The sequence below is a fragment of the Mobula birostris genome, chromosome 5 (genome assembly GCF_030028105.1).
Source record: "Mobula birostris isolate sMobBir1 chromosome 5, sMobBir1.hap1, whole genome shotgun sequence".
In the NCBI taxonomy this organism is placed as follows: domain Eukaryota; kingdom Metazoa; phylum Chordata; class Chondrichthyes; order Myliobatiformes; family Myliobatidae; genus Mobula; species Mobula birostris.
In genome coordinates, this window is record NC_092374.1 from 43,338,384 (window position 1) to 43,361,985 (window position 23,602).

The 23,602-nt window shown below is 43.2% G+C and overlaps 1 protein-coding gene across 4 annotated transcripts in view; it reads left to right on the forward strand.

Annotated features, from left to right (window-relative positions):
• Positions 1–23,602, forward strand: part of LOC140197675 (trans-2,3-enoyl-CoA reductase-like) — a 215,712-nt gene that overhangs the window by 84,291 nt on the left and 107,819 nt on the right. For all 4 annotated transcript variants that reach the window (XM_072257976.1, XM_072257975.1, XM_072257974.1 and 1 more), the window contains one exon: positions 15,864–15,967. In XM_072257976.1, coding sequence (XP_072114077.1) covers positions 15,864–15,967 — 104 coding nt within the window. The remainder of the gene's footprint in view (positions 1–15,863; positions 15,968–23,602) is intronic.

The following is a 23,602-nucleotide window of genomic DNA, read 5'->3' on the forward strand; positions in this document are numbered from 1 at the left end:
GATGCCAAAACCTCTTCAACATCATCTTTGTCAATTTCCACAAGCCAAACTCACTTTGTCCTTGTTTCGTTCACCACGATCGAAACGCTTAATTATGTCTAGTTTTACACTAAGTGTAACACCCTTACTCTTTCAGGCTTTTCCGACACCTTAGAACTCATCTTGCTAACAGCTGCTCAATGCAACGTGCTTAAGCAATGCCGTTCCTAATCTGGGGCAGAGCGGCTGCTCGGGGCGTGTGTGACTTTTTATCGCGCGCTGCCTTTCTTCGTAACAGTGAAAACACCTTCTGAAAGCGAAAACAGGGTACTAATATAGGTCTTTCATAATAGTGAGGTTTCGTAAAGCAAACGTTCGAAAAGTGGGGGACACTTGTAGCTAGGACGAAGGTGGACCCGACTGTAGCAGTGGCTTTAGATGCTGAAAAGGCCTTTGATAGACTTGAATGGGAGTTTTTATTTAAAACAATAGAAAAATTTGGTCTAGGCCAAATATTCATAAATTGGATAAGAGCACTTTACCATCAATCTAAGGCCAAAATAATTACAAACCGGCAGATTTCATCAGTTTTCTGTCTACATAGATCTAGTAGACAAGGTTGCCCAGTATCTCCAGCTCTATTTGTTCTGGCAATAGAGCCATTGGCTGTGGCTGTTAGACGGGGTCCAGGCACATGAGGCTGCTTAGCAAGATAAGAGCCCATGAAATTACAGGGGAGTTACTAGCATGGGTGGAGCATTGGCTGATCAGCAGAAAACAGAGAGTGGGAATAAAGGGATCCTACTCTGGCTGGCTGCCAGTAACCATTGGAGTTCCACATGGATCAATGTTGGAACCACTGTTTTTTATGATGTATGTCAATGATTTGGACTATGAGATTAATGGATTTGTGGCTAAATTTGCCCATGATACAAAGACAGGTGGAGTAGAACAGCGGTCCCCAACCATCGGGCCGCAAAGCATGCGCTATCGGGCCGCGAGAAAACGATATGATTTGGCGATATGAGTCAGCTGCACCTTTCCTCATTCCCTGTCATGCCCACTGTTGAGCTTGAACACACGCGAGGTCATTAACAGCGCGTCATCGATGTCAGCGAGGGAAGGAGAGCAATTCCTCGAGCTTGCAAATGACGGCGGGCTGAAAAGTATGTTTGACATAACATCTCTGCCGGCATTCTGGATCAAAGTCAAGGCTCAATATCCTGAGATAGCCACGAAAGCATTGAAAACGTTACTTCCATTTCCAACATATCTCTGCAATGAATGCAACAAAAACTAAATAGACTGGACATAAGGAAACTCCTTCGAGTATCGCTGTCTCCCATCACCCCTCGATAGGACCGTCTTGTTGCAGGGAAACAAGCCCAGGGCTCCCACTGATTCTGCGATACTGGTGTGTTGCAATGATTTTATATGTTCATACAGGGAAAATATGTGTTGTGTGTTTAATGTCCAAACGTTACTTAAAATGTTATGACGCTATTGACTGATAAGTGACTTTTATAACCATATAACAATTACAGCACGGAAATAGGCGATCTCGGCCCTTCTAGTCCGTGCCGAACGCTACTCTCACCTAGTCCCACCGACCTGCACTCAGCCCATAACCCTCCATTCCTTTCCTGTCAAGATACCTATCCAATTTTTCTTTAAATAATATCGAACCTGCCACTACCACTTCTACTGGAGGTTCGTTCAACACTTCAAGCTCCCCCTCCTCCCCTGATGATTGACTCATCACTATATTCATGCGAGGAAAATATGCACTGTGTGTTTAATATTAAATTCGTTAGATAAACCCTTTTAGAAATGAAATTGAGTGTATTAGCCCCTTATTACCAATATTCCGGTCGTGATGAACACCCCTGCCCCCCCCCCGAACAAAATCGCCAAAAACGCTTTGCAGAGAATAGTATCGACAGGTACACGCATGCGCACTGGTTCCCGCGCAAGGCTTCATGGTCATTGTAGTCTTTCTTTGACTGCCGCTTTTGTCCGTTGGCAACCCTAACCCCCCCCCGCCGGGTTGGCCGGTCGGCAAGAATACTGTGAATATTAAACTGGTCCGCAGCGCAAAAAAGGTTGGGGACCCCTGGAGTAGAAGATAGTGTTGAGGATACAGAGAGCCTGCAGAAAGGCTTAGATAGTTTAGGGGAATGGGCAAAGAAGTGGCAAATGAAATACAATGTTGGAAAGTGTATGGTCACGCTCTTTGGTAGCAGAAATAAATGAGCAGACTATTATTTAGATGGGGAGAGAATTCAGAATTCAGAGATGCAAAGGGACTTGGAAGTCCTTGTGCAGGGTACTCTAAAGGTTAATCTCCAGATTGAATTGGTGGTGAAGAAGGTGAATGCAATGTTGTTGTTCATTTCTAGAGGTATAGAATATAAGAACAAGGATGTGATGTTGAGGCCCTATAAGGCACTAGTGAGACTATACTTGGAGTATTGTGTGCAGTTTAGAGCTCCTTATTTTAGAAAGGATATACTGACATTGGAAAATTTCACAGAAGATTCACGAGAATGATTCCAAGAATGAAAGGGTTACAGTACAGTATGAGAAACATCTGGCAGCTCTTGGGCTGTATTCCCTGGAGTTCAGAAGAATGAGGGGGGATCTCAGTCCAAATGCTAAAAGGCCTGAAGAGATTAGATATGGCAAAGTTATTTCCCATGGTAGGGGAGTCTAGGACAAGAGGGCATGACTTCAGGATTGAAGAATGTCCATTTAGAACAGAGATGCCGAGAAATTACTTTAGTCAGAGGGTAGAAAATCTACGGAATTTATTGTCACAAGCGGCTGTGGAGGCCAAGTCATTGGGTGCATTTAAGGCAGAGATAGATAGGTTCTGGAAGAATTGGATCAGGCCATGACTGAATGGCAGAGCAGACTTGATGGGCCAGATGGCCTACTTCTGCTCCTATACCTTATGGTCTTATGGTCCAATAGAAAAGGTAATACCTGAGGAAAGAATCTATGCTCTGACATGGGGTCTTCTGTGTCCACGATATTTGTTCTCCAGAGAGTTGTCGCTACTTTGCATTTGTAACTCCCTACTTTTAAACGACTCTCCCTGTGTCTGCTGTGTACTTTGGTTTCTCCATTCATCACAAAGACACAGGGTTTGGTGGGTTAATTGGTTAATGTAACTTGCGCCTAGAGTGTAGATCAGTAATTACATCTTGGGGAGCTGATGGGAAAGTGGGGAGAATAAAATAAATGGGATTACTGTAAAATGGTCAATATGGTCTTGATGTGCCAAAGGGTCTATTTCCTTGCTCTATGACTCTATAACATAGTTAGAGAGCCTTCAGATCAGGAGACAATGATTAATCGAAACATGGAAAGGGAGCTAAAGGAAAACATCAAGGTTGTAAAGAGGAATACAGGGGAGAGCTGGAGAACAAGTTTGGGCAGCATAGCATATGGGAGTTGTGGAGAAACATGAAGAACATCACTAGCTTCAATCAGCCTAGCTGTAGAGACTGGGAATGCAACCAGAAATGGGCTAATGAGATAAACCAATTCTTCAATAGGTTTGACAATTGCCCTCTGTTCACATCCCTCAACACACCAGTCCAGATGCCAAGGCTCCAGTGCTCCCTCAGCACCAATGCCTCCCCTCCTCCCTCCTCCCTCCTCCCTCCTCCCTCCTCCCTCCCCTCTCCTCTCCAGTTCAACACGTGAATGACCAACACAGGCTACCACTGTCTACATTCCCTCCTTGCCTTGTACCTACAATCCACACCTCCACCTACCAACTGTTATCATCCTGATCTCCACCTGCCCCAGTTCCCACCTTCCACCAGCTCCCCAGTCATCATGGACTCACCTTCACTACTGAGCAGGTGAGAAGGGCTCTGAGGACACTCAGGCACAGAAAAGCATTGGGACCGGATGTCGTGAATCCCAAGGTCCTAAAGGAGCATGCTGAGCAGCTGTGTGGAGTTCTCCGGTGCATTTTCAATCTGAGTCTCAGTCTGGAAAGGGTCCTGACTGTGTGGAAAACATCTGTGTGGTGCCAGTAGCCAAGAAGGGCCAACCAAAAGTCTTGAATTACTACCATCCAGTGGCCCTGACCTCATATATCATGAACACCCTAGAGAGGCTGGTCCTGGCTTACCTCAAACCCCTGATCAAATCAGCTCTCGATCCCTTGCAGGTTGTCTATCAGAAGCATATTGGAGTTGACGAAGCTGTCATCTACCTGTTGAATAGCGCTACTCCCATTTGGATAAGCAGGGCAGCACTGTGGGGATCATGTTTTTTGGTTTCACCAGTGCCTTCAATACCATACGGCCCTCACTGCTGGGGGAAAGCTCCGTTCAATGCAGGTTGGCACTTCCATTGTATCCTGGATAATGGACCACCTGATCAGCAGGCCTCAGTTTGTGTGGCTTCAGAGCTGTGCGTCAGACATGGCTATAAGCAGCACTGGGGACCCTCAGGGGACTGTATTGGCTCACTTCCTGTTTACCCTGTATAGATTGGACTTTACATACGACACTGAATTATGTCATCTGCAGAAATTATCTGATGACTCATCAATAGTTGGGTGTATAAAAGGAGGATGGGAGAATGAATACAGGGCCCTGGTGGAGGACTTTGTGAAATGGTGCAAGCCGAATTAATCATCTGCAGTTCAACACCAGTAAGACAAAGGGGATGGTGCTGGACTTTAGGAAGAATAAACATGCACTGCTCCCCGTTACTGTTGACGGCGAGGACATGGATGTGGTGAGGACCTGCAAGTACCTGGGGGTGTAGCTGGACGACAGACTTGAGTGGAGCACCAACAGGTAGGCAGTGTACAAGAAGGGCCAGAGTCTCCTCGACTTCCTGAAGAGACTGAGGTCCTTTTAGAGTATGTTGGCCTCTCCTTCACATGTTTTAGCATTCTGTTGTTGCCAGAACAATCTTCTATATGGTTGTGTGTTGGGGAAATGGCATTAACACGGGTGATCCCAACAGGCTCAATTAACTGATTAGAAAGGCTGGCTCTGTTATTGGAGTCAAACTGGACACACTGGAGGCTGTGGTGAGCAAAGGAACCCATAGAAAATCCTGGCAATTCTGGACAATGCTTCTCACCCTCTGCATGCAACCTTGGCTGTACAGAGGAGCACTTTTAGTCACAGACTAAGACAACTGTGCTGCTCCAAAGAGCACTATATGAGGTCATTCTTACCCTCGGCAATTAAGCTCTATAATGAGACAACCTATAGCCAAGGAAGTGATGACCCCTCCTGTTAGAATGTTTGAGATAACTTATTTTTTATTCTTTCTTATTTTCTTTTAATATTTGTATATTTGTATATCTGTGCACTTGTAATGCTACTGTGACACTGTAATTTCCTTTGGGATCAATAAAGTATCTATCTATCTATCTATCTATCTTATGATCCAAGCTGATTGATTAAGCCTTTCAACTGTTACTATGACCTCCTACTTGTGAGAGTGTTATGACCCTTCATTAATTTCTTCAAATTTCTGAAACTGGACCATTGAGGGTCATTCTCCAACCAAATCCTCATTTAAATTGTATCTTGCTATAAAGTCAAAGTGATTTTAATTATATGAACAGTATGTGTGATTTAAAACTGAGTTAATCTGACACAAAAGCAATCACTGAAGATGTTGAAAATTTGAAATAGAATGGAAAGCAGTGTATGCTCATTAGGTTGGGCCTCTCCAGCAATCAGACAATTGGGGTCGGGCCTTCAGGCTGATACTAAAAGTATATGTCCTCAGGTTTGTTTGAGTTGTTATTGAGGTTATTAACTAGGATGGCAGGGGATGAGAACCAAAGTGTCAGGTAAGATGACATGGCAGTTGGTGTAGAGGTAGAGGTAATTTGCTGAGACACTGTGAGAAAAGGTAGACAGGGTATGGGGCATTAATGCTGTCAACCGAATGGGTTGAAAGCTGTTTACTTTAATATTAGAGGTATTATGAACAAGGATGATGTGCTTTGAGCTAGGATAAGTATGTGTAATAATATCTTGATGGATATTACTGAGGCTTAAGGGCAGGATTAACTACTTGATGTTCTAGAGTTTATTAGTATCTAAAGGGATAGTGAAGTAGGTAATAAGGGGGAGCGTGGAATGGCATTGCTATTCCGGGCTATTAACACAGCCACAGAAACAAAGGATGTCATGGAAGGATTCATCTACTGAGTCAATGTGAGTGGAAGTCTGAAACAGGAAGGGGACCATCACCTAATTAGCAACAGGTACTTGGAAAAACAGATTAGCAGTCAGAGTTTCAAAAAATTCATAAATAACAGGATAACTACAATTTCCCTAATGTTGATTAGCACTTCCTTATTGAAAACATTTTAGATGAGGCAGAATTTGTTCGGTGTGACAAGGAAGAATTCCTGACAAAATACAGCACTGTGCAAACATCTTATATAGGCACCCTAGCTATATATATGTGCCCATGATTTTAGCAGGCTGTATGTGGATGGGCTGACTAGAGGAGAGGCCATATTGAATCAACTAATAGGCAATGAACCTGGTCAGGTGACAGATCTCTTGGTGGGAGAGCATTTCAAACACAGTGACCACAGCTCCCTACTATTTAGCATAGCCTTGGACAAGGATAGGAGCAGACATTATGGGAACATATCTAAATGGGGGAGGGTTAATTTCGAGGGCATTAGGCAGGAACATGGAAATGTAAACGGGGAGAAGATATTCTTAGGGAAATGCACAGTGGCAATGTAGTGACTGTTTAGGGAGTACTTGAATGAGATTCTGTATTGGTTTATCCCATTGAGGTAGGGAAAAGATGGTATAGTGAAGCAATAATGATTGCTAAGAGAGGTGAAACTTCTAGACAATAGAAAGGAGGATGCATAATTATGTTTAGGAAGCAAAGATTGGACAAGGCTCTTGAGAGTCATAAGGCAACCGGAAAGGAGTTTAAGAAGTGATTTAGGAGAGTTTGAAGGGACACGAGAAGGTCTTGTTGAGTAGGATTCAAGAAAACCCCAAGATGTACATAATGTGCTGGTTAACTCGAGTGAGGGTAGGACTGTTCAGGATAAAAGGGAAAACATGTGCCTAGAGTTGGAGGAAGGCCCTTATTGAATACTTTGTTTCAGAGTTCTCCAGTGAGAGGGGTCTTAATGAATGTGAGGATGTTATAGAACAGATTAATGTGCTGGAACATGTTGAGGTTAAGAAAGAGCTAATATCAAAGATTTTGAAAAACATTAGGATAAGCAAAATAAATCCACTGGGCAATTCTGGATACACTCCAAATTACTGCAGGAAGTGGCAAAAAAATGATGAATGTAGGGAGGTGAAAACCATATATAAGGATTTTAGCAAGAATTTTGACAAGGTTCTCCATGGTAGTCTCAGCCAGAATTTCATAAGACATGGGGTCTATGAAAACTTGGCTGATGGGTTCAGAATTGGCTTACCCACAGAAAGTGGTGTTAGTAGATGGAGTGTATCCTGGAAGTCAGTGACTAGAGTTCAGCAGGGATATGCTCTGGGAGTCCTGCACTTTGTGATTTTTATAAATGACTTGGATGAGGAAGTGGAAGGGTGAGTTAGCAAGTTTGTAGATGAATTGAAGCTTGGTGGAGTTATGGAGAGAGTAGAAGAATGTTGTGAAATACAGTGGGATGTAGAGCTGGGCTGAGAAGAGGCAGATGGAGTTCAACCTGGAAAAGTGTAAAGCGATTCATTCTGGAAGGTTGAAGTTGAAGGCAGACTACAGGGTTAATGGCAGAGTGCTTTGCAGTGTGGAGAAATAGCTGCATCTTGGGGTTCATGCCCATAGGTCTGTCAAAGATTCAACAAAAGTTGATACGGTGGTTAAGAAGATGTATCGCTTGTTGGCCTTCATTAATTGAGAGATCCAGTTTAAGTAACATAAGGTAATGCTGCAGCTTTATAAAACTCTGGTTAGACCACATTTAGATATTGTGTTCAGTTCCGCATGCCTCATTATAGAAAGAACGTGAAAGCATTACAGAGGGAGCAGAGCAGATCTGTCAGGATGCCGACTGAATTAGAAAGCATGTTTTAGATGGAAAGCTTGGGTGAACATGGGCTTTTCTCTTTGGAGCAAAGAAGGATAAGAGGCAACTTGATTAAGGTGTATAATATAGAAAGAAGATAGAGTGGACAGGCACCCAAGCCCTTTCTCCCCACAGTGAAAATGGCTAATACAAGAGGACCTTCTTTTAAGGTAAGTAGAAGAAAGTTTAAGGGAGATGTCAGAGGTAGGTTTGTTATACAGAGAGTGGTAATTGTTGAGAATGGTAGTGAAAGCTGATACAGAAAGGATGTTTAAAGGACTCTTAGATAGACACATTGATGATAGAAAAATGGAGTGTTATGGCCTATGTAGGAGAGAAAGATTAGATTGATTTCAGAGTAGGTTAAGAGCTTATTGCAACATGATGAGCTGAAGGGCCCATACTGAGTTAAATTGTTCTATGTTCTACTGTATGTTCATTATAAATTAGGTCAAGTGACATGAACCTTAAACCACGATTTTCTCTTCAGAGTTACTGCTTTACCTGATAAGTATTTCCAACATCTTCCAAACATATTATACAGTTCCTAACACCACTAATACTCACTTTCTAACACTGGTTCATCTGAAGGCAAAATTTATTCTTAAACACGAGAAAGTCTGCAGGTGCTAGAAATCCAAAGCAACACACACACACACACACACACACACACACACACTGCTGGAGGATCTCAGCAGGGACAGGCCACGTCTTTGGGAGTGTATGTGTTGCCCAATATTTAATCTTCCTTCTGCCTTCTTCCTTCTTCCTTCTTTGTGACCAATGTTCCAAGAAGTCAATTTCTTTATGTGTTATGATGGAAATACAGAACATGCTGGACATAGCCAAACCAAAAGTCATGGATGAACCGGGAGATTCCTACTCTGCTAAGGGCTCAATCTGTAGCATTCAAGACCAGTAATCCAGAACTGGAAAAAAAGGTCCAGGCACAACCAACAGGAGACTATTTTAAGCATTATAAGAAACAATTCTGATTAAAGTTAGAGATGGAATTGGATGCTCAGCAGTCCTGGCAGGGTTTGCAGACCATTACATCCTACAAGGTGAAAACCAACATCATAAATGACTGATGCTTCACTCCCAGGTGATTAAGTTGCCTTTTATGCACACTTTGAAAGGGAGAATAAAACTACACTTGTGTGAATCCCTGCAGCATCTGGTGACATTGAAATCTCTGTCTCAGAGACCAAAGTTACAACATCTTTCACAATAGTTTACTTGGTAGCGCACCGAAAACCTGTGCCAACCAACTGCCTGGAGTGTTCAAGGACATCTTCAATCTCTCAGTGCTGCAGTTGCATGTTCACAGATGCTTTAAAAAATCAACAATCATACCAGTGCCCAAGAAGAGCAGGGTGAGCTGTCTCAACAACTATCACTCAGTTGCACTGCCATCTACTGTGATGAAGTGCTTTGAAAGTTTGATCAGGGACAGAATCAACTCGTGTCTAAGTAAGGACCTGCACCCACTGCAATTTGCCTATGGCTACAGTAAGTGTACAGCAGATGCAATCTTTCTGCCTCTCAAATTGGTCTTCAATCACTTGAACAATGGTAACACCTATGCCAGGCGACTGTTTGTTGATTAAAGCTCAGTGTTTAACTCCATTATACCCTCAGTGCTAATCAACAAGCTCCAAAACCAGGGCCTATGCAACTGTATCCTTGACTTCCTCATTGGGAGACTACAGTAGGTGCAGACTGGAAATAACGTCTCCTACCTGCCAACAGTCAACGCAAAGGCAACTAAAGGATGTATGCTTACTCCTTTGCTCTTCTCTTTCTAATTCCATGACTGTTTGGCTAGGCACAGCTGATACACCGTCTCTAAATTTGCCAATGACACAACTTTTGTTGGCAGAATTATAGAAGGTGACGAAGAGGCATACAGGAGTGGGATAGATCAGCTGGTTGAGTAGTGTTGCAACAGCAACCTTGCATTCATTGTCAGTAAGACCAAGGAATTGATTATAGACTTCAGGAAGGAGAAGTCGTGGGAACACACGTCAGTTCCCATTGAAGAGTCAGCAGTGGAAATGCTGAGCAGTTTCAGGTTCCTGGGTGTCAACATCTGAGGATCTATCCTGGGCCCAACAAATTGCTGCAATTGCAAAGGAGGCACGACAGCTACTATATTTCTTTAGGAGTTTGAGGAGATTTAGTATGTCACCAAAGACTTTCAAGTTTCTACAGATGTGCTGAATGGAAGCATTCTAACTGATTGCATCACCATCTGCTACCATGGGGTGGGGTGTGGTGGAGGCTACTGCACAGAATTGGAAAAAGCTGCCTGTAGTTGCATTTCAGACAGCTCCATCATGGGCACTAGCCTCCCAAGCATCGAAGACATCTACAAATGCCTCAAAAAGGCAGAATCTGTCTTTCAGGACCCCCATCAACCGCAGGACATGCTTTCTTCTCATTGCTACCATCAAGGAGAAGGTACAAGAGACTGCAGACACATTTTCAATGTTTTAGGAACAGCTTCTTCCCCACTGCCATCAGATTTCTGAATGGACAAAGACTCATGTACACTACCTCTCTATTTCTTTCTTTTTTTTGCTCCTTTTTTACACTACAGTAGTTTTATGTACATACAGTACTGTGCACTAGTGTTAGGCACATGTAAAAAAATCTGTAAAGTGAAGATGCTTTCCAAATAATGAAATGAAAAGTTTCTAAATATTGAATATTTTACTATACAGGGCAGTAAACAGGAAAAAAAATAAATAAAATCAATGTTTGGTGTGATCACCCTTTGCCTTTAAAACAGCACCCAATTCTTTTGGGTACACCTTCATGCAGGTTTATCAGAAAATCTGCAGGTAGGTTATTTTAATCATCTTGGAGAAATTGCCACAGTTCTTCCACAGACTTCAGCTGTCTCACTTTCTTCTGTCTGTCCAGGTAATCCCAGACAGCCTCGATGATGTTGAGATCAGGGCCCTGTGGATGCCATACCTTCTGAAACTATATAAAAAATCTAGGTTGTCTAATGCTTTTGGACAGTAATAAATATATAGTAATTTTGTTGTTATTTTTACTTTATAAATTTATTTTTATGTATTATAATTGCTTATTGCAATATACTGCTGCCACAAATCAGTGTACTTAATGACTTACTGTATGCTTGTGATATTAAACGTGATTCCGATTCTGATTCTTTTTCTTTCAGTCACAAACAGCGCTAGTCAAATCACTTCTCATGGATGTTTTTTTAGCCAGTTTGGAAGTGTTTTGGATTCAGGTGCATCTGTCCTTTACTGTCCTGATCCAACACTTTACATAATTCACTATTCTACTGAACTACAGCTTGCATCCATTTATTGTTTAATATTTTTTGATTAGTGCTTATTGTGATTAAGTGTCGGTTGTTCTAATTCCATCCCCAAGTTGCAGTGCAGGGTCCTTTTCTGCTAGTACAATTGTTAGAGACAGGCGGGCAGGTGTTCAAGTTTCAACTTTATTGTCACAAGCAAACATATGTAGGGTAGAAGTGACATGAAAACTTTTTTTACAACAGTACTGTACATCACAAACATATGAAATGTAAGTTAATATGAACTTATTTAACACGAATTATATTCAACTTGAATGTCAAAATAAACACAGTTGAGCGAGAGGTGAAAGAGATACACAGTCTGAGGTAGTGTTAGGGTGTTGAACAACTTGCAGTATTGCTGGCTGAGTGGGACTGACATCAGAGGATTAGTGTACTTGACCTTTGCTTTGAACATAGTGTCTTGTTCAACATGGATGGAAACCAGATATGTCAGAGGTCCTTGGATAAAGCAGGAGAGAGGGACATAGGCTGTTTAGTTCAAGATAAGAATACATTTACCTCTTCTGTTGGAAAAGAAGACATTTTAATTATAGTCAGAGCTGTAATATTGTATGCTATCTTGGAGACTAGAAAATGTACAGTTGTAACATGGCATATCATGCTATTGATATTGCTATGATTGTCTGATATTGCCTTCTGCTGTATACATCAGTCTGCACACAGAGTATAAAATATGGCACAACAGTTAAGAAAAAAAAATCTCAATAAGTTCATTTTGTGATTTTCATCTCAGTGCATCTGGATACTAATTATGAGAATAAAATAATAATCACCGGACTTTGACTTTTATAGTTGTCATCATCTTAACAGACCACCAGGAGAAATCAAAGGTTCCAATTTATTACTTGACCAAAGCGTTTAGTATTTGTTAGTTAATGAAAAATAATACCTTAACATTTTTCACAGAGAAATACTGGTCAATATGTTGCATAATAAACATTAAAATATAAATACTTCTAATTGAATGTAAGAAGATTAAAAATAATTTGGATTGTTCATTGTGTGATTATATTCTTATACCGGCAATTAAAATGCTATACTTTTTTATAGGAACTCTTATATGATAATTAAGTTCCAAATATTCCCAAGTGCAATAGATCTCTTTGCTTTAAAAGATAACATTAGTATTAAGCAATAAATATGGCCCAGAGCCTTTTGAATGTGTCAAGTAAAGAGTGGGTTGAAAATATGTTGCAGTGATATTTATTTCCTGGCATACACAGATTGTGGCTATTTATAGCTGTGTCAGCACACAGATTGCAGAACACTTGCCAGTGAATGGAATCGCCACAAATCATTTCCTTAGGAGAATTTTGGAAATTCCCCTTGGTGCGGCCCAACCACTCACCTGTCTCTCACTACTGATGCAATGAGCGATCCCCTCTCTTAAATCTGTTGGCTCCTATATAGAAAAAACATTGATTAGCAATTCTGAGAAACTGTGATTTCCAGCAATTCACAATGAATGTACAACAAAGTGATCAGCTGTTCAGAACTTCTTTTAAAATTTGGTAATTTAAAAAAACAGAAAATGCCAAAAATACTCTCAGGTTAGACATGAGAGAAACGTTTCAGCAGAACTGAAATATCAAAACCTCCCTTGTGTTTCCGTTTAACATCAACACGTTATTTCTCCACACTTAGATATAGCTTGAATATTTCTAGCCCTTTCTACTTTTCTCTTAGATTTCCAGATAATCTGTTGTATTTTGTTTTTTTGTGTGTTATGGTTTATGTTGGTGTGGATATTCCAAAATTTCTTAGAATTCAAATTAGAATTGTTGCTGTAAGAAAAGTCATCAACCTCAATATTGCCTTTGTTTCCCTCTCCATAGGTGCCAGCGAACTTGCTCAGTATATCCATTATAAAACCATAATTGTATATTTGTACAGCACAGAAACAGACCCTTTGGCCCATCATGCCCATGCTGTTCTGTTGTCTTATCTATACCAATTCTGTTTGCCTCTGTTAGGACCATGGCCTTCTTTGCCTTGTCTATTTAGGTGGTTCTCCAAATGTCTGTCAAAAGTGGTAATTTTTCCCCATTCCATCACTCTCCCCTCTGGGAGTGAGTTGCAGATATCAACAGTGCAAGGCAAAAGACATAACTCGGCAATCCTTTGTAAAACCACTTCCTCCCAACCTGAGCATATGCCTCTTGCTCTTGATACTCCTGCAATAGGAAAATATACACACTGGTTATCTCGATTATCTACATATCTTCTAATGTTATATCCATCTATTAGGTCTGTATATGTCGTGCATTTCCTTTTCTGTTCCTTTGATCAAACCTTTTGATATCTAAGGCTGCTAATCTTGCCACCTTTGCCCTTCACTCTTACTAGAACATGCTGGCCCTGATCTCCTATAAACTCTTTTCAAAGTGTCCTACTCGTCAGGGCTTGTTTTACCCACGAGCATGTATATTGTTATACACAATCTTTCTGTGTAAGAATTAACAAATTCCATCTCTGACACTTTAGGTAATCCCAGTGAATTTTGGCAAAGTTAAAATCCCCCATAATAAATCCATATTCTGCTGGAGATGCAGATTACTGTCTTTGCTTCCATAAGATCATAAGATATAGGAGCATAGTTAGATCATTTGGTCCATCAAGTCTGCTCCACCATTCTGTCATGGCTGATTTATTATCCCTTCCAACTGCATTGTCCTGCCTTCTCCCTGTAACTTTTGATGCCACTACTAATCAAGGATTAGTCAACCTTAGTTTTAAATAAATCCAATCAGTTGGCCTCCACCACCATCTGTGACAATGAAATCAGTAGATTCTCTCCCATCTAGCTAAAGAAATCTCTCATTATCTCTGTTCTCAGGGAAAGTCCCTCTATAATGAGGCTGTGCCTAAACTCCCCAACTATAGGAGATATCCTCTCCAGATCCACTCTATCTCGACCTTTCAGTGTTCAATAGGTTTCAAAGAGATCCTCTCTCATTCTTCTAAACGGCAGTGAGGCCCATAGCCATCAAACACTACACATACATTAATCTTTTAATTACTGGAATTATTTTTGTGAACCTCCTCTGAAATCTTTCCAATGCAGGTATATCTCTTCTTAGATATGGGGCAAAACTGCTCACAATACTCAAGGTGCGTAGTAATGAGAAATGAATACTAACATTGCATTTGCCTTCCCTACCACCAACTCAGCTTACAAGTTAACCTCTAGGGGATCCTGCACAAGGATTTGTAAGTCCCCCAGACCCTCTGATTTCTGAATTTTCTCCCTACTTATAAAGTAGTCTATACCTTTATTCCTACTACCAAAGTGCATGATCATACACATCTATATGTTTTATTCTATCTCCCACTTCTTTGCTTATTCTCCTATCAGACTCCCTGCTTCCTCAATGTTACCTGCCTCTCAGCCTATCTTCATACCATCCACAAACCTGGCAACAAATCCATCAATTCTGACATCCAAATCTTTGACATATAACATGAAAAGAAATAGTCCTAACACCTACTTCTACAGAACACTACTGGTCACCAGCAGCCAACCAGAAAAGACTCCCTTTATTCCCATGCTTTCCCTCCTGCCAGTCAGCTATTTTCTATCGATGCTAGTATCTTTCCTTTAGTACCATGGGCTCATTTCTTATTAAGCAGCTTTGTGTGTGGCACCTTGTCAAAGGCCTTCCAAAAATCCAAGTAAATTCCATCTATTAAGTTCCTTCTACTAAGAAATAGTAGGAAATAAAGTTAAATGTTCTATGTTTAAAAGCCTCAGCTGGTCACTATTCTCCCATCAGCACAACCCTTCACAAAATAGTTCACTCTCACTCTACTGCCTCTCTCATACATGCTGCTTGCTGCAGATCACAGAGGTGTTATGGGTCCCTTTGCCATCTCTAGACCTCGCCTCACTTAATCACATCATCTTGCAAAGTTTTCTGTCATTGTGTCAGATTTCCAGCATCAACACATTTTGTTTTTCACTTGTAACAATAGCCACTACTTGGGATTTATTTTAGGACTGCTGTACAGAAAAAGATAACCCATTCTAATCTCTTATATATGTTTATAGTCCAGACATGTACTCTGAAGTAGGATCCTGCTTAGACCGAAATGCTGATTGTGAAATTGTATTCATATTAAAAACTTGGTAATTTCAGAATCAAGAGCGCAGAAATATATTCCTCGTTCCAGTGCTTCATGTTGATATACTCCCAAGGGATTTTCCATAAATTAGATTTACTCGTCCCACTTTGCTTCTTCATCCATTCTCCCTGCAGTCAGCTCCTTCTAATAATTAGTGCTCCTTGTCTTAATCTTTCCTTTCAAGGCTCCATAATCGTGGTATTGAACTATTGCAGGGTAAGGTGTTAATTTATTTTGATAGATCATCAAAATCCCTTGTTTGGATTGGGTACTTCACCTTTGCTAAAGTGGTGACACAAGCATAATTCTGTCTCTGGTCTTACCTGTTCACAGATGGTCCTCCATTGAAGGAAACTAAAGTCATTAAGAGCCTTGCAACCTCCTCCATTATCACATTATACTTCAGAGACTTGGGGACTCAGGTAAACTGGACCACGGTAAGTTTGAAATGCACTGAAGCAGTAAATATTTCCAGCTGAGCTCAGAAGGTCTTCGACTTACGGGTGTTAAGGGATGTGATATTTTCTGCACTGGGTTCCTACATATTGCTTTCTTTTAATATGTTGAGTTTCTAATTTATGCAGAGAGTTAACTGATACTTTGGATTACTTGACGTAAACATTCAATAGGAAATACAACTCTTACATCGGATGCATGCGTTTTGCTCGTGTGTAAGGCAGTGAAAGGGCAACTGTCACATTTTGTCTGATGCAGACAGTATGTTCCCATGTCTCTGCTGGCTATAGGTCATGTCCCTGAAGAAGTGAGAAACCAGATGAACAATTCTAATGGGAGAAATACACTCGGTGGTCACTTTATTAGGTATACCTGCTCGTTAATGCAAATATGTAATCAACAATCATGTGAAAGTAACTCAATAGATACATAAAAGTATACATGCATGGTCAAAAGGTTTTTTTGTGTCACAATGGGGGGGGCATAGGGAGCAAGGGTGGACCCAAATACAAGATACATCTTGTGAGGTTAATTAAATTTAGTTTATTGTTTGAAACCAGGAGAGCAAGGCAGGAGCAGGAATAGTGAACTGGAGAAGGACTCAGGACTATGACTAGCCTGGGACAAGGGTCTGGGCTAGGACTCGGAATCAGATCCCAGAACTAAAGGCGACATGAAGAGGCTACGGTATGGACTCCGAGCCAGAGACTGGGCAAGGACCTAGTACCTGGGTCTTGCCTCGGGCTCGGACCCCAGAACCAGGCATGGACATGACATGGGTTAGGGAGAGGAGGAACATGGAAAAACAGAGTCTCGGTCTCAGGAGAGCAGGTACATGGAGCCATGGACACATACACAGAACACAGAGTCGGGACCCCTCCTTGAGTACAGGTCATAGGGCCGGGACTCACACACAGAACAGAGAGCCGGGACCCCTCCTTGGGTACAGGACATAGGGCCGGGACTCACACACAGAACAGAGAGCCGGGACCCTTCCTTGGGTACAGGACATAGGGCCGGGACTCACACATTGAACAGAGAGCCGGGACCTCTCCTTGGGTACAGGACATTGGGCCGGGTCTCATGACCCCCCGTGGGGCAACGGCAAGACGGCCTGACTTACCCCACGGAGGCGAGGACAAGACAAGACAAGACGTGACCCCCCGTGGGGCAATGGCAAGACGGCCTGACTTACCCCACGGAGGCGAGGACAGGACAAGAGAAAAAATGACCCCCCGTGGGGTAACGGCAAGACGGCCTGACTTATCCCACGGAGGCGAGGACAAGACAAGACAAACACGAAAGTACACCAGACAGTACCTATCTAGCTCCGGCGATAGAACTAGACTGAAGTGCAGGCGAGGGCTGCAGACAAGGGCTAGAGGCGAGAGGGGCAGAGAAGGGATTCAGACAGGGGGGTAGGACAGGAATCACAGACCGCCAGGGCCAGAACTTGACTCGGAACTTGGATGCCGCCGGGTAGTGGCGAGCTCTCGACTCGGCCCGGGAACAGTAGACAGCAGTTCTTGATTCCCTCCGGCGGGTTAACTGATGGACCCACCTCGGTGAGGAAACTTTGCAGGCTCCCTTTGGCGAGGTAACTTGACAAGGTTGCTCTGGAGAGGAAAGGCCAATTGCCGGCACTCGCTTCGGGCAGAGACTAGGCTGGCTCTGTCCAGATGACATTGGCATGCCGTACCTTGGTGACTTTGCAAACGCTCTCGCGCCGAACAGCTGAATGCCGGAGACTATAAAATACCGGTTCAGCCAAGAGTAAATTGCCTCTGATCACCAAGGCCGAGGGACACAGGAAAACAGGGAACCAAAGGGAAACAGGTAGTCAACAGTCCGGATCATAACATAAACAAAGTAAATTTAAAGAGACCCCGATCCGGACCATGACAAGTTGTTGTTCAGACCAAACATCAGAATGGGGAAGAACTGTGAGCTAATTCACTTTGACCATCTGTGAAATGATTGTTCGTGCCAGACAGTGTGGTTTGAGTATCTCAGAAACTACTGACTTCTGGGATTTTCACACACAACAATGTTTACAGTGTTTACAACTAGAGTTTACAGAGAATAGTGTGAAAAACAAAAATCACCCAATGAGTGGCAGTTCTATGCCTCCTTAATGAGAGAGATCAGAGGAGAATAGCCAAACTGGTTCATGTAGACAGAAAGGTGACAGGATTAACCATGTTTTACAATAGTGGTAGGTAGAAGAACATCTCTGAATGCACAACATGTCGAACCTTGGATGGGCTACAACAGCAGAAGATCATAAACATACATTCAGTGGCCATTTTACTCACATAGAACATAGAACATAGAATAGTACAGCACAGTACAGGCCCTTCGGCCCACAATGTTGTGCCAACCCTCAAACCCCACCTCCCATATAAGCCCCCACCTTAGATTCCTCCATATACCTGTCTCATAGTCTCTTAAACTTCACTAGTGTATCTGCCTCCACCACTGACTCAGGCAGTGCATTCCACGCACCAACCACTCTCTGAGTAAAAAAACCTTCCTCTAGTATCCCCCTTGAACTTCCCACCCCTTACCTTAAAGCCATGTCCTCTTGTATTGAGCAGTGGTGCCCTGGGGAAGAGGCGCTGGCTATCCACTCTATCTATTCCTCTTATTATCTTATACACCTCTACCATGTCTCCTCTCATCCTCCTTCACTCCAAAGAGTAAAGCCCTAACTCCCTTAATCTCTGATCATAATCCATACTTTCTAAACCAGGCAGCATCCTGGTAAGTCTCCTCTGTACCCTTTCCAATGCTTCCACATCCTTCCTATAGTGAGGTGACCAGAACTGGACACAATACTCCAAGTGTGGCCTAACCAGAGTTTTATAGAGCTGCATCATTACATTGCGACTCTCAAACCCTATCCCTCGATTTATGAAAGTTAACACCCCATAAGCTTTCTTAACTACCCTATCCACCTGTGAGGCAACTTTCAGGGATCTGTGGACATGTACCCCGAGATCCCTGTGCTCCTCCACACTACCAATATCCGGTCATTTACTTTGTACTCTGCCTTGGAGTTTGTCCTTCCAAAGTGTACCACCTCACACTTCTCTGGGTTGAACTCCATCTGCCACTTCTCAGCCCACTTCTGCATCCTATCAATGTCTCTCTGCAATCTTTGACAATCCTCTACACTATCTACAACACCACCAACCTTTGTGTCATCTGCAAACTTGCCAACCCACCCTTCTACCCCCACATCCAGGTCGTTAATAAAAATCACGAAAAGTAGAGGTCCCAGAACAGATTCTTGTGGGACACCACTAGTCACAATCCTCCAATCTGAATGTACTCCCTCCACCACCACCCTCTGCCTTCTGCAGGCAAGCCAATTCTGAATCCACCTGGCCAAACTTCCCTGGATCCCATGTCTTCTAACTTTCTGAATAAGCCTACCGTGTGGAACCTTGTCAAATGCCTTACTAAAATCCATACAGATCACATCCACTGCACTACCCTCATCTATATGCCTGGTCACCTCCTCAAAGAACTCTATCAGGCTTGTTAGACACGATCTGCCCTTCTCAAAGCCATGCTGACTGTCTCTGATCAGACCATGATTCTCTAAATGCCTATAGATCCTATCTCTAAGAATCTTTTCCAACAGCTTTCCCACCACAGACGTAAGGCTCACTGGTCTATAATTACCCGGACTATCCCTACTACCTTTTTTGAACAAGGGAACAACATTCACCTCCCTCCAATCCTCCGGTACCATTCCCATGGACAACGAGGGCATAAAGATCCTAGCCAGAGGCTCAGCAATCTCTTCTCTCGCCTCATGGAGCAGCCTGGGGAATATTCCGTCAGGCCCCGGGGACTTATCTGTCCTAATGTATTTTAACAACTCCAACACTTCCTCTCCCTTAATATCAGCATGCTCCAGAATATCAACCTCACTCAGATTGTCCTCACCATCATCAAGTTCCCTCTCATCGGTGAATACTGAAGAGAAGTATTCATTGAGGACCTCGCTCACTTCCACAGCCTCCAGGCACATCTTCCCACCTTTATCTCTAATCTGTCCTACCTTCACTCCTGTCATCCTTCTTTTCTTCACATAATTGAAGAATGCCTTGGGGTTTTCCTTTACCCTACTCGCCAAGGCCTTCTCATGCCCCCTTCTTGCTCTTCTCAGCCCCTTTTAAGCTCCTTTCTTGCTTGCCTATATTCCTCAATAGACCCATCTGATCCTTGCTTCCTAAACCTCAAGTATGCTGCCTTCTTCCTCCTGATTAGATTTTCCACCTCACTTGTCACCCATGGTTCCTTCACCCTACCATTCTTTATCTTCCTCACCGGGACAAATTTATCCCTTACATCCCGCAAGAGATCTCTAAACATCGAGCACATGTCCATAGTACATTTCCCTGCAAAAACATCATCCCAGTTCACACCCGCAAGTTCTAGCCTTATAGCCTCATAATTTGCCTTTCCCCAATTAAAAATTTTCCTGTCCTCTTTGATTCTGTCCTTTTCCATGATAATTATAAAGGCCAGGGAGCGGTGGTCACTGTCCCCCAGATGCTCACCCACTGAGAGATCTGTGACCTGACCCGGTTCATTACCTAGTACTAGATCTAGTATGGCATTCCCCCTGGTCGGCCTGTCCACATACTGTGACAGGAATCCATCCTGGACACTTAACAAATTCTGCCCCATCTAAACTCTTGGAACTAATCAGGTGCCAATCAATATTAGGGAAGTTAAAGTCACCCATGATAACAACCCTGTTATTTTTGCACCTTTCCAAAATCTGCCTCCCCATCTGCTCCTCTGTATCTCTGCTGCTACCAGGGGGGCTATAGAATACCCCCAGTAGAGTAACTGCTCCCTTCCTGTTCCTGACTTCCACCCATACTGACTCAAAAGAGGATCCTGCTACATTACCCACCCTTTCTGTAGCTGTAATAGTATCCCTGACCAGTAATGCCACCCCTCCTCCCCTTTTTCGGCCCTCTCTATCCCTTTTAAAGCACTGAAATCCAGGAATATTGAGAATCCATTTCTGCCCTGGTGCCAGCCAAGTCTCTGTAATGGCCACTACATCATAATTCCATGTATGTATCCAAGCTCTCAGTTCATCACCTTTGCTCCTGATGCTTCTTGCATTGAGGTACACACATTTCAGCCCTTCTACCTTACTGTCTTTACACCATTTATTCTGCTTCTCTTTCCTCAAAGCCTCTCTGTATGTTAGATCTGGCTTTACTCCATGCACTTCTTTCACTGCTCTATCGCTCTGGGTCCCATCCCCCTCGCAAATTAGTTTAAACCCTCCCGAACCATGCTAGCAAACCTACCTGCAAGGATATTTCTCCCCCTCGAGTTCAGGTGCAACCCACCCAATCTGTACAGGTCCCACCTTCCCCAGAAGAGATCCCAATGGTCCCAAAATCTAAAACCCTGCTCCCTGCACCAAATCCTCAGCCACGCATTCAACCGCCATCTCCTCCAATTCTTACCATCTCTGTCACGTAGCACTGGCAGCAATCCTGAGAACGTCAACCTTGAGGTCCTGTTCTTCAGCCTTCTGTCTAATTCCTGAAACTCACACTTCAGGACCTCATCCCTCTTCCTGCCTATGTCGTTGGTCCCAACATGTATCACGACTTCTGGTTGCTTTCCCTCTCGTACCAGAATGTCGTGTACCCGCTCAGAGACATCCCGCACCCTGGCACCCGGGAGGCAACAAACCATGCGGGTGTCCTTCTCACGTCCACAAAATCTCTTGTCTTCTCCCCTGACTATAGAGTCTTCAATGACGACAGCTCTCCTCATCTCTGTCCCACCCTTCCGCACCACAGGGTCAGACTCAGTGCCGGAGCTACCTATAGGAGCTCAGTATAGGAGCTACCTAATAAAATGGCCACTGAGTATGTAACATGGATGTTCAAAATTAAGTATATCATTGGCTGTAGATCTGTGTGGAATTTTCGGAGGGATACATGGATAAACAAAAATGTTAGAAGGATATTGATTGAATACGGTGACAATGGGAGTAACTTAGATGGACAACTTGTTCCAAGTGGAACAGTTGGGCTAAAGTGCCTGTTTAAATGTTGTATCACTCTATGGCTCTGATCATCTGATATTACAATAGTTGAAGGTACTGAAGAGGGTGCAGAGGAAATTGACAAGGATATTGAAGATGTCCTGGGTACTTTGTAGGCTAGTACCCAAGATGGAGCCGACTGAATTTACAGCCCTCTGCAGTTTCTTCGGTCCTGTGCAGTAGCCCCTCCATACCAGACAGTGATGCAGCCTGTCAGAATGCTCTCTACGGCACATCCATAGAAGTTTTTGAGTGTATTTGTTGACATACCAAATCTCTTCAAACTCCTAATGAAGGATAGCCACTGCCTTGCCTTCTTTATAACTGCATCGGTATATTGGGATCAGGTTAGATCCTCAACAATCTTGACACCCAGGAAATTGAAGCTGCTCACTCTCTCCACTTCTGATCCCCCTATGAGGATTGGTATGTATTTCTTGGTCTTACCCTTCCTGAAGTCCACAATCAGCTCTTCTGTCCTACTGAGGTTGAGTGCCAGGTTGTTGCTGCGACATCACTTCACTAGTGGACATATCTCACTCCTGTCCGCCCTCTTGTCACCACCTAAGATTCTACCAGCAACCATTGTATCATCAGCAAATTTATAGATGGTATTTGAGCTATGCCTAGCCACACAGACATGTGTGTATAGAGAGTAGAGCAGTGGGCTAAGCACACACCCCTGAGGTGCACCAGTGCTGAACGTCAGCGGGGAGGAGAGGTTACCACCAATCTGCACAGATTGCAGTCTCCCGGTTAGGATGTTGAGGATCCAGTTACAGAGAGAGGTACAGAGGCTCAGTTTCTGCAACTTCTCAGTCAGGATTGTGGGATTAAATGCTGAGCTCTAGTCGATGAACAGCATCCTGACATAGGTGTTTGTGTTGTCGAGGTGGTCCAAAGCCATGTGGAGAGCCTTTGAGATTGCATCTGCTGTTGATCTATTGTGGCAATAGGCAAATTGCAATGGGTTCAGGTCCTTCCTGAGGCAGGAGTTCAGTCTAGTTGTGACCAACATCTCAAAGCATTTCATCGCTATAGATGTGAGCGCTACCGGGTGATAGTCATTAAGGCAGCTCACATTATTCTTCTTAAGCACTGGTATACTTGTTGCCTTTTTGAAGCAAGTGGGAACTTCCGCCTGTAGCAGTGAGAGGTTGAAAATGTCCTTGAATACTCCTGCCAGTTGGGTGGCGCAGGTTTTCTGAGCCTTACCAGGTACTCCATCGGGACCTTACGCCTTGCAGGTGTTCACTCTCTTTAAAGACAGCCTAACATCGACCTCGAAGACAGGGTCATCAGGTGCAGCAGGGATCTTCACAGCTGTAGTTATATTTTCCCTTTCAAAGGGTGCATAGAAGGCGTTGAGTTCATCTGATAGTGAAGCATCGCTGCCAATCATACAATTGGGTTTTGCTTTGTAGAAAGTAATGTCTTGTAGTCTCTGCCAGAGTTGCCGTACATCTGATGTTGTCTCCAACCTCATTTGAAATTGTCTCTTTGCTCTTGAAATAACCCT